At 36.1% G+C, this 12,642-nt stretch overlaps 1 protein-coding gene across 1 annotated transcript in view; it reads right to left on the bottom strand.

Annotated features, from left to right (window-relative positions):
- Zdhhc13 (zinc finger, DHHC-type containing 13) overlaps positions 1 to 12,642 on the bottom strand; it is a 42,107-nt gene that overhangs the window by 1,874 nt on the left and 27,591 nt on the right. The window contains exons 7-12 of the mRNA XM_013019542.1: positions 9,818 to 10,055; positions 8,931 to 8,993; positions 8,162 to 8,255; positions 6,242 to 6,325; positions 3,040 to 3,197; positions 226 to 323 (exon numbers count right to left, since the gene is read on the bottom strand). Of these exons, the coding sequence (XP_012874996.1) occupies positions 226 to 323; positions 3,040 to 3,197; positions 6,242 to 6,325; positions 8,162 to 8,255; positions 8,931 to 8,993; positions 9,818 to 10,055 (735 nt within the window). The remainder of the gene's footprint in view (positions 1 to 225; positions 324 to 3,039; positions 3,198 to 6,241; positions 6,326 to 8,161; positions 8,256 to 8,930; positions 8,994 to 9,817; positions 10,056 to 12,642) is intronic.

The raw sequence follows: 12,642 nt of genomic DNA, 5'->3' as shown, positions 1-12,642 counted from the left end.
AAGAGATTCCCCATCTTGGCAAAACTTCAAAGTCACTATTTGTGTTGAGTCCTAGACTAAATCCCTTACTACCGTGGGGCTTATGACTTTACCGCTCAAAACCCGACATTGGTTTCCAAGAAAGAGAGGTTCAATGGCATCAGATATCAGGATAGAGAACTGCAGTACACCCATGGGTGGTAGCACTAGGTAAGGAAATTATTTGCCAAAGTAAAACTCACTCACTTGTATGGTGTTTTCCTGAGGGATAATGACTGTTTCATATGCCTGCTCTGCTTTATCAGGCTGATTCTCTCATGAGAGGTCAGGCCCAGAAAAGCAATCTGAAAAAGATTATTGGAAGATATATGCAAAGTACATCAAGGCTCCATCACTCTTAGGGGTACACCAAAGGATTACAAACATTTAGTCTCTCCTCCAAAGGCTGTATGATAGCCTTCTATCTAACCAAGAATCATGGTAGGTGGTAGCAAAGATTGCGTAGCCTTAAAGTGTATTCTCATATATAAATATAGTTTCTAGATTCTTTCATTGATTTTTATCACCTTCAAGAAAGCACTGTGCACTAGCTTAAAGAGTTACAAGTAACTTTCATTAATACAAACTGTGGCTTATAGTCATGAGTAGATTTTTCAACACCTTAGTGCACAAGTTTTGGGTGAAGAAAACAACACAAGATCAGTATCAGTGCAACTATCTCATTTGTGTCTTCTAAGAATCTCTTTGAAAAAATGCCAAAAAAGTTAATACACTGAAGCAATGAATTTCTATATATATGAGTTTAAGAAAAAGTAAGAATCAAAGTGGCTTAAAAACTCCCAAACTATTAAAAAAAAACCCACAAGTTTCAGATGTTTCTCATTTACTTCTCAAAACAGGTCAAATGTTAATTTCCTTATCTGTAAAAAGGGAGCTTATTACACCACAGTCATAATAATGTTTCAAGGACCTAAAGTAGATAGCTAAAATATCAAAAACAGCAGCTCAGAAAAGTGAAGTGACTGGTTGTAGTTTTAAGAGTAGCAGAGTTGGGGCTAGCATAGTTCAGTGTGAGGATACAGTTCCTGTTCCTAACCAGCAGTCTGTATGCTTATTTTTACTTGCTGAAGTCAAACAATATCTTATCGAGTATTTTTAGATAATGTTACATTTTCAAAGAACAAAATTGTTCTGCTCATTAAGAATATGAGTCTGTTCTGAAAATTATCTGAAAATTTTGGGCCATATTACATATTTTTATTTTCTTTTGGGTCCATTATTTTTTAGAAAGTATAAATCTATAACCTTTTTATAAATATCAAGGATATCATAATCTATGTACTTGTTCTAAGAGTCAGAAAAGAGAATTAGAATTTATGCTTCAGATATTAACACATTACATCTACTTGTAATTCTAACTATGGCCTATGCCCATAAGCAAGGCACTCAACATCTCTTAGACTTATTCATATCCACATAGGCAGGCCTGGCATATACCTCAAGTATTTATGAAAAAATAGTGTCTGGGCAAATGCAAAGCATATATAATTTAGTATTAAGATAATTAACACTAGTAACTATTCATGCTAATATTCATTCTTACTACCTGAGCTGATGATGTTAGAAGGATTAAGATGAACACTCAAGAGGCTGGGAATAGTGGTCCATGCCTGTGAATCCCAGTTATGTGAAGGATGGAGACAATATTATTTGGCCAGTCAGACCAAACAACAACAACAATAACAAAACAGCATCTCAAATAACATACTGGGCATAGTAGAGCAGGCCTATAAACCCAGCTGGGAAATGTAGGTAGGAGGATTATGGCCTAAAGTTAGCAAAGGTAAAAAGTACAAGATTTTATCTTAAAAGTAATTAAAGTTGAAACAGGTGGACTCTGAGTTCAAACTCCAGTACTGTAAAAAAAAAAAACTTTCAATATTATCTTTTCCTTGTCAACACTTCTCTTTTCTCTCTTTTTCTTCCCTCTGACTCCCCCCTTTCTTTCTATTATCATTACTTTGGAATTGGTTACCTTCCATAAAAGAGGAATACTTTTGCTTTTCTGAGTAATGCTTTAATTATGTCAGGTATTGCAGTAACTGGCTCATACCGATCACTGCTGCCAGTTTTATGTTGTAAGGTCAAAGCAACAGTGAGAATTAGATTAGGCAAATAGAAGAACAGCAGCAGGGAGGGACAGAAGCTTTGTAGAAAGCTGAAGGTGGTCCTGGACCTTAAACTTCCTAGTGGCTTTGCTTTCTCCAAAAATATATGTCCACTGGTTAGGGGACTAGCTTTCATTTCTTCCCATTACCATTTACCTAGGTAATGCATTGAGCAACAGAGTAGGAAAAATAGCTCACATTTGTTATGATGCTTTATATACTTTGCATCATTCTTTCACATATCATATAATTTAATTCTGTGATTTAAGAGTCTTTGAATGAGACTGTCAGAGGAACTAAGTTTCCAATTTTGATTTAGCCACTCATTTTGAGCAACTTTCTCAATCTCTGTGTACCATAATATTAAGAGGCCAAATTAGGTCAGTCCTAGCTAGGTTCAGCTCCAGAAAATAATTTACTATTCAGCCCTTTTAACCATCTTTTGTTGTTGTTGTTGTTGTTGGTCATAGGGCTTGAACTCTGGGCCTGGGCACTGTCCAGCTGTCTTCAGCTCAAGGCAAACACTCTACAACTTGAGCCACAGCGCCACTTTTGGTTTTCTGATGGTTAATTGAAGATACAAGTCTCATGGACTTTCCTGCCTGGGCTGGCTTTGAACCATGATCCTCAGATCTCAGCCTCCTGAGTAGCTAGGATTACAGGCATGAGCCACCGGCACCTGGCTCAGTCATCTTTTGAGAGTAGACAGGAATGATCTTCATTTTAGAAATAAGGAATCTGAAATTCAAGACTGATCAAATGTCATACCTAGACTCAGAGGAAGCAAGAAAAGTAGGATGAGAATCTAAGTCTTCTAACTTTAAAGTCAAGTCTTTTGCTTTATTCCAGGTTATTAGAAATTATATTCAGAGGCATTATGAGAAATGCATACCTGAAAGAGTTGATTTATTAATAAAAATGTTGACCATGAGAAATGGAAAGTGGCTAGCATGAAGATATATAAAACCCAAGGAGAGCAGGCCACAATCTGATTGAGGTAGGTCCAGAGTCCATCTTCCCTGAAAGTTGTAGCACAATGATTTGACCAATCTGTGAATTTAAAAAAAAAAAAAAGGAAACCATGATTTAAAAAAGTGGCAAAAAACCAAACCCAAAACAACAACAACAACCCCCCCCACTAAACCCAGTGTTCAATCTCCAAGAAGATAAAACCACTGCAATTCTACTCACAGAGAAAAGAAGATAACCATGATATGATGGCATAGATCAGTGTTTGGCTATAGAGATCAGGGGAGTAGCTCAGTGACAGAGAGCAAGAAAAGAATATAGAGCAAAATCTAAATAGTCACAGTTAATTTCTTCCTTAGGGCATTTGTCTGCCAATTAAGAGAGAACATCACTATGGCCTTTTTGATACTGACCTTATATCCATGAAGCTAAGAGCAACAGTAAGGAAAAAACAGGTAAGTAGCCACAGAAAAAAAGGAAAGGGATGGTTGAAGTTACAACTTACAACATCTTGACTAAATATGAAGAGTGAATGAATAATTTCTGAAATGAGAATCATGTAGATTTATTCCTTGTAATTTCATAAAGCCCTCTGATAATCTGATAAGCAGTTTGAGACATTTCTCCAAAGAGGAGCTGGGCAGGAAGAAAATGAATCCTTCACTTTGCTTTCAATTGTCTGATCATTTTAGTCCTATACATCTTTTTTTTTTTTGAGTCTCATTTGATTCCTGGCCAACTCTCATGAATATGGGCCAGTAGCATTCTAAGGGCAATCACCATAGAATAAGAATGAAGGAAATAAGGAAAATTCTACTCTAAAACTTCTCATTATGAGAGAAAGATACACCCTATACAACTGATATCTGCCCCCTCTTGTAAACACACACACACACACACACTTCTATCAAGAGGTGGAGTAAACAGCTGCAGAATGGGAACAATATCTACTTTCTTTCAGCTTTTGGATTTTTTCTGTTCCCTTTTGGGAAATTTTCTGATAGTATAAAATGACCTACACCTACACTTAAGTTCTCATAGTGAAAAACTGATTTCAGATTTAGTATCAAAGATACAAAAATACAGCTACAAGTGGCTATCCACATTATCTTATGCAATATAATAATTTAATTTATACTAATGTGTTCTTACCAAGGAGTCAAAGGCTTATGAGAAAGACATTGTTTCAAGCCAATAATTTTCATCTTTAAATAGCTCTGACAGTTATACAGTTCTTGATACTGATCTAATTCCTTTGTCACCTTAACCTGTAGACTGCTGACATTATGGTCTTTTTACTGTCCACCCAGAAAACATACCTCACAAAAGATGAAATGGATGAAGGCTATGCAGAGGCAGAAGTAACTGCTATTGGATCACAGGAAGAAGAGGCCATATAGCAGGACTCTACTGTAATATCGTTAATACAAATAAAGGAGCTGAATGGCAGTGAGGCTTTACTAGAGAAATGGTGCACAAAGTACAAGTTTATATCTCCTGTGCTAAGGGCATAGTTCAAGTGGTAGGCCGACCGCCTGTATAGCAGACATAAGGCTCTGAGTTTGAACTCCAGAACCATCAAAACACAAAAGTCCATGTTTCCTGTCTGTGGAATAATAGTGACATAATTTCAGTATAAATATTATTAGAATACAAAACAAAGTTTGTGTAGCTAGAGTTGTAAGCTGGTTCCTCAAAAATAAATAAAATAAATAGTATAAAAACAAAGCCAGAGAAAAGAGATAAGGTGAGTAGGGGCATAGGGGGTGTGTAATAAAAACTTGAGTGTGATGGAAAATTGCTTGTCTCCTTATCACTATAGTCTTATCCTTGATTCAGACATGAAATGAAAGTGACTATTTTTAGTGAGGAAAGACAAGAGTGGTGTAAAATTTGGCTTCTCTTCCTTAGGAACAAGTCCAAGGGACAAGCTAGTCCATGGGCCAACTTAGAAAGCTTTTCTAAGAATATGCTTTATCATCAAACCTTAAAAAGGCAGTCTCTGGGAAGTTATGTCAAAAGTCTTATTTATTCAATATCTAAAATGAGACATAATCTTAATCTTTTGACTATATTAGGCCTAGTAGAGAATGGGATGGTTATATTTAGTTACTGGGATGGTTACATTTAGTTAAAAGCACTCTAACAGAAGTAGGGGGTCAGGTGGGAAATGGTCAGGCAAGGTAATTGAAGCTCATATCATATCTATATCAAGACAAAAAAGCAATCCATCTCACACAGATACTAAGAACTTCCAAACATGAAAGACTAAAACAAGCAAAATCTGTACACTGGATATTTTTTAGAAGGGAATTAATAGGTTAGGGAATGAGCATAGAAGGAACTCTATCAAAAATGAAATTTAAACAAGCACTATAGATTTTTTTCCTTAGGTAACTACACTGAAAATTGTAAGATTTAACAGCTAACCAAGCTAGGTTCAGTGGCTCTGTAATTCAGCTATTTAAGAAATCAAGAGGATCACCATCTGATGCCAGCCCAGGCAAACGGTTGACAAGACCCTAACTTAGACAGGTGTACGTATACTCTTGTATTCCCATGTATGTGGGAGGCATAGGTAGGAAAATCACATTCCCAAGCTAGCATAGGCAAAAAAGACTATCTCTTGTCCATAGTTGCTCCAAGTTATTTTCTTTTCTCAGGGCTGAAGAATAAATGAACTAAAGTTTCTAAGATTTTATTCCTAATCTTCAACTGCTCATTTTGCCATCAATTCTCAGTTTTACTCTATACTTACCAAATGACATGTGCTTTCAGTTTTGTTTCTTAAATCACCAAATCCCTTTCCTCCACTATTTCTTTTTCTTTATTTTATTTTATTTACTTAATACCTTCTTCTTTGAACTTGATCGTCTAGATTTTCCCCTTCACTGGGAGCAAACCTACTAACGCCTTAAGTGAACTTCTGTTTTTGACCACTTCTCACATTTATCAAGGTTCTCTTCCCAAGTACTAAGAACTAACCTCTTTCAGCATTTTTTGAAGCTTCCCAGTATTAAGAGAGTCTTAAAGGTCTTGTGTTTGTATTAGAGGTATAGTTTAGTTATCTAGCTAGAATGAGACAGGTGTGGGTATATAAGACTGTAAGAAAAAATTATACTTACAGATGAAGGTTCCATAGATAATCCAGTCACATACCAGGGAAAGGAAAAATAAGAAAAATATGTAATAGTGATGGTTGCCAAAACCTAAATCAAAGAGAAACAAAAGCATATTTACTTTTTTTTTTTTTTTTGTCAGTTGTCAGGCTTGAACTCTGGGCCTGGGCGCTGTCCCTCAGCTCTTCAGTTCAGGGCTAGTGCTCTACCACTTGAGCCAAAGTACCACTTCTGGTTTTCTGGTGGTTACTTGGAGATTAGAGTCTCATGGACTTTCCTGCCCAGGCTGGCTTTGAACCACAATCCTCAGATCTCAGCCTTCTGTGTAACTTGGATAACAAGCATGAGCCACCAACACCCGGCTCATATTTACTTTTTCTTGTAGTGTTTTCCCACATATCTTAGTAACCACTGTCTTGTCAAAAGCCCTCATCAAAGTAAAACAGAAATAAAGCAATTGCTTTTGAATACTACTAAACCAAAACCAAGTAGTTTTGATATGAAACAATCAACTGTCCATGTTAACTGCTATTTAATCCCTACTTACCTAAAAGAAGACATTTTGAGTAGAAAAAAAGTTAAGTGAGCAAACACAGCTCTAGCTTGGTCTACTCTGTGCTTCAGAAAGGAGAGTACATAGGAATTTGAGTAATCAAAACCTTCTATAGAACATATTTATAGAAGTACAACTGAAGAACCCCAAGGACTGACCTGATAGGTAATCATCAAAAGATAAATCCAAAGAGAAGCAATGCATAATACATGTTACAAGAAACTGGATATGGCTAATAGGTATAATCACAGCCTACAAAAAAATCTGTGGAAGGAAAGAAAAGAATAGAGTGCCATGTAACCAAATCCTCGCTTGTGTTGCCTTCTTGATTTTGGAGATGAAATCACATCAATGCTCTTCAGATATCATATCATGCTCCTATTTTTCCTAAAGTAGCAATACCTAGCAGCAGGAGTAATACCCACTAGAATTAGGAAAGCTGGGCTTATGAATAGTTGTCATTTAGTTTCTCTGATCCAGAGTTCATATTTATAACAACAAGAGGAGATAATACCTGTTATAAGTCGATGACAACATACTATTTCTTGAGCCTGTGTGTGATCAAGTGGTAGAGCACTAGTATAAGACTCAGAGCTCAAACCTCAATATCAGCAAAACACCACAAAACATATATATACATACATGTATACTTATACATACACATACATGTATACATACAAGCTCATTACAACATCTTCTTAGTGCCATTCAATGAGTGGATGAGGTCCAGGAAGCTTGAGACTTCAGAAGTTTTCTAGCTAACTTTCTCAAGGAAGAGAACACCAAAACACACCCAACAAACCACTTGAGCTAAGGTAGCCTCTTGTTCCTCAAAACTGTAAAAGCCGGCCCTCTACGGAAGACTTACAATCATAGCTCCTTAGAAATTCCTCATAAGAAACCCCTGGCTTTTACTGTGGATAGTTCATTGGAAACTCAGGGCTAGAGGCTGGGAAAAGGAGTATTCCCAAGGTGAAAGGCTGTCCAATGACTGCTGCCACCTCTAATTCTAGCTCCTCGATAAATCTTAAAGAAGGCAAGCGCAGAGGATAAACACAAATAATATAAGGAAGTTATAACATATGGAAAGTTCATGACATTTGGAGTGAAAGACTTATACTATTAAAGTGACCTTCTGGTGATCAAATTGCATGTCATGTATGAAAGAGTTCTACAAACTCTAAAATAGTATAAAATTGACAGTAACTGTCATGACTAACCTCAATAGTTTTTCAAGTATTACATTGTAAAGATGATTTTCACAAAAAAGCTACAAAATGGGAATCTTCAATGTCCATTTTTTCCAGGAATTACACACATAACCAAATATATACCTAAGTTCATAAGAGCAATTGGAAAATGAGGTATCTCACCTACACACCGTCCAGTCCAAAAGCAGTGTTGATCATATCGAGCCACACAAGAGTTGCACACATGGCAATGGAGTGACCTTAATGGTTTCCTTATCTAAGTGGGCAATTAAGAGAGGGCTAAGCAAAAGTGTCTCAATCTATTAGCAAATCATGAGCAAAATTTTAATCCTAAGTGATCATAAAAACACCATTACAAACAATCCTAAACGATCAATTCACATAGAAGATATGGAAGATATGATTAATATTTGCTTCCTTATGTCTACTCGAACTAAACTACCACTAAGGGGGATTTAATTTCACAGCACAAGGCTAAGAGGAACTAAGGTGGTACCATAAAGCAGATTAAGCACTGAACTGAAAAAAAAAACAAACCAGAAAGACACCTGAGTTCCATTTCTGGCCTTTCTAATAACTTTCCAATAATGTACTATTTCTTCTAGGCTTTGATTCCTCAAATGCAAAATAAAAGGTTTCATTAAATAGTTTCTAGGATATTATAAGCCTCTGATTTGAAGTTAGAATATATGCTTTATAGAGAAAAGCAAACAAAACACACTTCACAAAGATAATTAACCACAGACAAGAGTACCAACATTCTTCCTTATGTTCAAGGAAAAAATTATTCCTGACAATAGTACAAAAATAGAATTGGGTAGAAACAAAAATATATAAATATGCCATGAAGATCTGGCAATTGCTTTTAACAGCAATATGACCAAGAATTTTCTTTTACTATGGAAAACAAATTTATGGGAAAAAGACTCACAAGACATGATGTACAAAATGTTCTGAAATCCAGGGAGCCAGTTTCTGCAAGGGTAACAATATTCTGAAAGACACAAAATTTGACCTTATGACTTCTATTTTATTGGAGAACATCTTATGCATGGTTATATATCATTCTCACATCTCTTGCTCATAAGTGAAGTAGCTAGAAAAGCAATTTGGAACTCTTGTCACCAAATCATTCTGTGCTTGAAATACTATCACTTTTCCAGGCTGCCTTTTCAGCCAGTAGTTATTAAATACAACAAACTGTGCCACCTCCTTTATCACTTTCTTGTCATGAATTACAAACTTCCCCCAGTTATAATCTGCTAGAGAAAAATAAGTATACATTTATATAAACATCATTAAGAAGGAACAACATATCAAATATAAATCAAAACCAATGGCTATATGCACTAAGGACTGTGTCTTTGAGGACTGGCTTTAGATTACAAAAGATAATATTCTACCTAAACTTGTAAGCATTCATAAGCTTGTGGAAAGCATATCCTGTCATCTGACAACTTCACAGTTGAACAAAAGGTGTATCTCCTCAGTTATTAAGAGAAGTAATTCTCTTGGTCCATGCCTAGTTAACTTCCATGTAGTAAGTGAGGAATTTAGGCTAGCTGATACTTATCTAAATGTTATAAAAAAAGAAAAGGATTTTAAAAAGCTGTCATACATAAATGGCAAAAGTTTAAGTATAAAGAAATTGTATTTTTGCTGATTTAATCCCTGTGCATTTATTTATGTTATATCCATTAGGTTGCAAGAATTAGAGATACAACTGGCAAAAAACAACATGGCCATAACCTTATAAAGTTTATATATCCTCTGATTAAAAAGCAAAATATGAACAAACAAAATACAAAGGAAGCTCACCACTTTCCTTTCTTCTTCAGAAGTCTTAGTAAAGCCTGGATCAGTTGCCCAAGTTTTGTAGAAAAAGTAGAGAAAAGCTAAAATGCTGAAAATGAAAACAAAATAGAAAGGGCTACCTGCTGTATGTTCAAGACTAGTTAAGGAATATGTCAACCTTCTACTAGTAAGAGCAATTGTGATATAAGCAAACTTCATCATTGATGCATAAGAACTTATCTTCTTTACATTGTGCCCCCAACTTCCCTAAGTACACATCCCTATCTCCAAATGTGGCCCTCTCCTAACTTCTAATCCTACAGGAATTTGCTGTTACTTGGTTAATAATTAATGCTTCCTCATTATGAGACTGTATTAAATATTGATAAGAAGTCACAATTTCTGAAGTTGGAAAAGCATTCAAGACTCAAATAAATTAACCATTTAATGACACAATTGTGGTTCTCCTGCAAGTACCCAGAAAAAATATTCTCTGATCATTTTAATAAAATTTTCAAAGAAAACAAATGACTTGGGTCAGAAATTCAAACAAAAAAAAATCGAGGGGGCGCAGTTCTACTAGAGATGGAACTCAGTGCCTCAAGCTTGCTATGCAGGTACTATGCTATTTAAGCCGTGACTCAAGCCCCTTTTTGCATTGTTTACTTTTGAGCAGGGTCTTGCTTTGACCAGGCCAGCAATCCTTCTTCTCCTGCATGACAAGCATGTCACTGTTCCCAGCCATTGTGCATTTCCTTGTAGTTGAGACAATAAGCCCAGCCATTGGTTGAGAGAGCGTCTCAAAAACTTTTATGCCCAGATGATTTTGATCTCTGACTTTCAGGGGGGCTAGGATTAGACTTAAGCCACTATACCTGGCTTCCAACTTACAATACTTCTCTATATAGCAGATGAATGCTTGCAAGAATTTCTTAGTGGAATGTTTAAATATCCTGATAACTGTTAAAAAAAAAAAAAAACATTCTTGCCAGGTGCCAATGGCTCACGCCTGTAATCCTAGCTACTCACGAGGCTAAGATCTGAGGATTGTGGTTCAAAGCCAGCCCAGGCAGGAAAGTCCATGAGACTCTTATCTCCAATTAACCACCAGCAAACCAGAAATAGCATTGTGGATTAAATGGTAGAGCACTAGCCTTGAGCTAAAGAGCTGAGGGACAGTGCCTAGGCCCTGAGTTTAAGCCCACGACCGACAAAAAAAAAAAAAAAAAAAGAAAGAAAAAAAACCCTTCTTCACATAAAATGATTATAAATCACATACTATTTGAAAAAGAAAACCATTATAGATAAAATAGTTTGAGGATAAACATTATTTGCTTTGAAATGTTTATTAAAGTGCTACAATTTCTTTGTGTAAAAGGTAAAATTTTGCTATGGAGAAAAATATGTACTAATAAATCAGTAAGGTAGGAGAAAACCAATTTTCTTTGCTCAATTTAAATAATTATCAACACAGTAACTGTATGTATCTTACAATGTGTTGCCAAGCTAACTTATGTCAAACCTCAAAGTGGTCCTAAAAGACTCTTAAACCCTTATTGCTCAAAGAGTGGTCCATACATCAGCAGAAAAAGCTGAACTTCAGGCCTCACAGCAGACCTACAGAATCAAGACTCTGGATTTTCATAAGATCCCCAGAGGCTTCATTCCTACACTGAAGCATAAACAGTGCCATTTTAACCAGAGACCAGCATAACCACATTTGGTTCAGATAGGCAGGAACAAATCTTGTAGGTTGTTTATCATGGTTTATCAGCAGCTGGGCCTAGCTTTAAGAGAGAGATAAGAACCAGAGAGTTTGGGTGAAGTTAAATTTTAACAAAGTTCACTTGGAATGAACTAAGAAGAATACTACTAAACAAAATAAAGGGGGACATCTTTTAAAAAATCCCGTTGTTTTATTTTTCCCCCATTAAGTCTTAAGCAATATATGGCACATTCTCAAAAACTTATCTGGTTGGGGAAGGAATGGGGAACATTGACTGGAATACTTTGCATACGTGTGTAAAAATGTCACAGTAAAATCTCCTTTGTGTGGTTAATGTACATTAAGACACTCACACACATACATGTTTGATTGAGTCACATGGTGATACTACAAAGTGAACTTAATTGAATTTGAAACTCCTGCTCTAAATAACTTAACAAGATTAATGCCAGGAAATCACTGGATTCCTCACTCCAAGTAAAGTGAATTCCCTTGTCCCTTCACATAAATCCAAACATATACCTTGCTTTCTTGCCCTTGTTCATGTGGCTGCCTGACTATAAACACTCTCAACTTCCTCCGATGACAAAATTTTAGCATGTCCAAGTCCCAATTTTCCTCAAGACTTACTTCTTCCTCTCCTGTTGATCTTTTTGGAGCCCTGGAGAGGATATTTTCCCTTCTGTAAGCCTAAGAATGCTTTTTTCTATGGTCTTTAGACTGTAGTTATTTATATGTGTGTCAGCATCTCCTGTAAGCTGGTGATTCTTCTGCAGTTAAAGTCTCTCTCTATAGATCTAAAATTGGACATTCTACAATGTGATGGATTGATTTTCATTTACTGAATCCTCTAGATCTCAATATAGCTGCCTTCAGATTTGCTCTACATAATAAATTTAATCCTACATTTGTTCAACAGTTTTTTAAGTGATAAGATGGTAAGAAACTCAAACACTTGGAAGTAGGAAGCAATAATTATACCTCAAGAATAATAGCAAGGGCTGGGAAGGTGGCTCAGTGGTGGAGCACTTGCCTTGTATGCCTGAGGCCCTGGGTTCGATTCCTCAGCACCACATAAGCAAAAAGAAAAAAGCCGGAAGTGGCGCTGTGGCTCAAGTGGTAG

The sequence above is a fragment of the Dipodomys ordii genome, unplaced genomic scaffold (assembly GCF_000151885.1).
Source record: "Dipodomys ordii isolate 6190 unplaced genomic scaffold, Dord_2.0 Scaffold46, whole genome shotgun sequence".
Classification (NCBI taxonomy): domain Eukaryota; kingdom Metazoa; phylum Chordata; class Mammalia; order Rodentia; family Heteromyidae; genus Dipodomys; species Dipodomys ordii.
The sequence above is the reverse complement of the archived record's forward strand: the minus strand, read 5'-3'. Positions and strand labels throughout refer to the sequence as shown.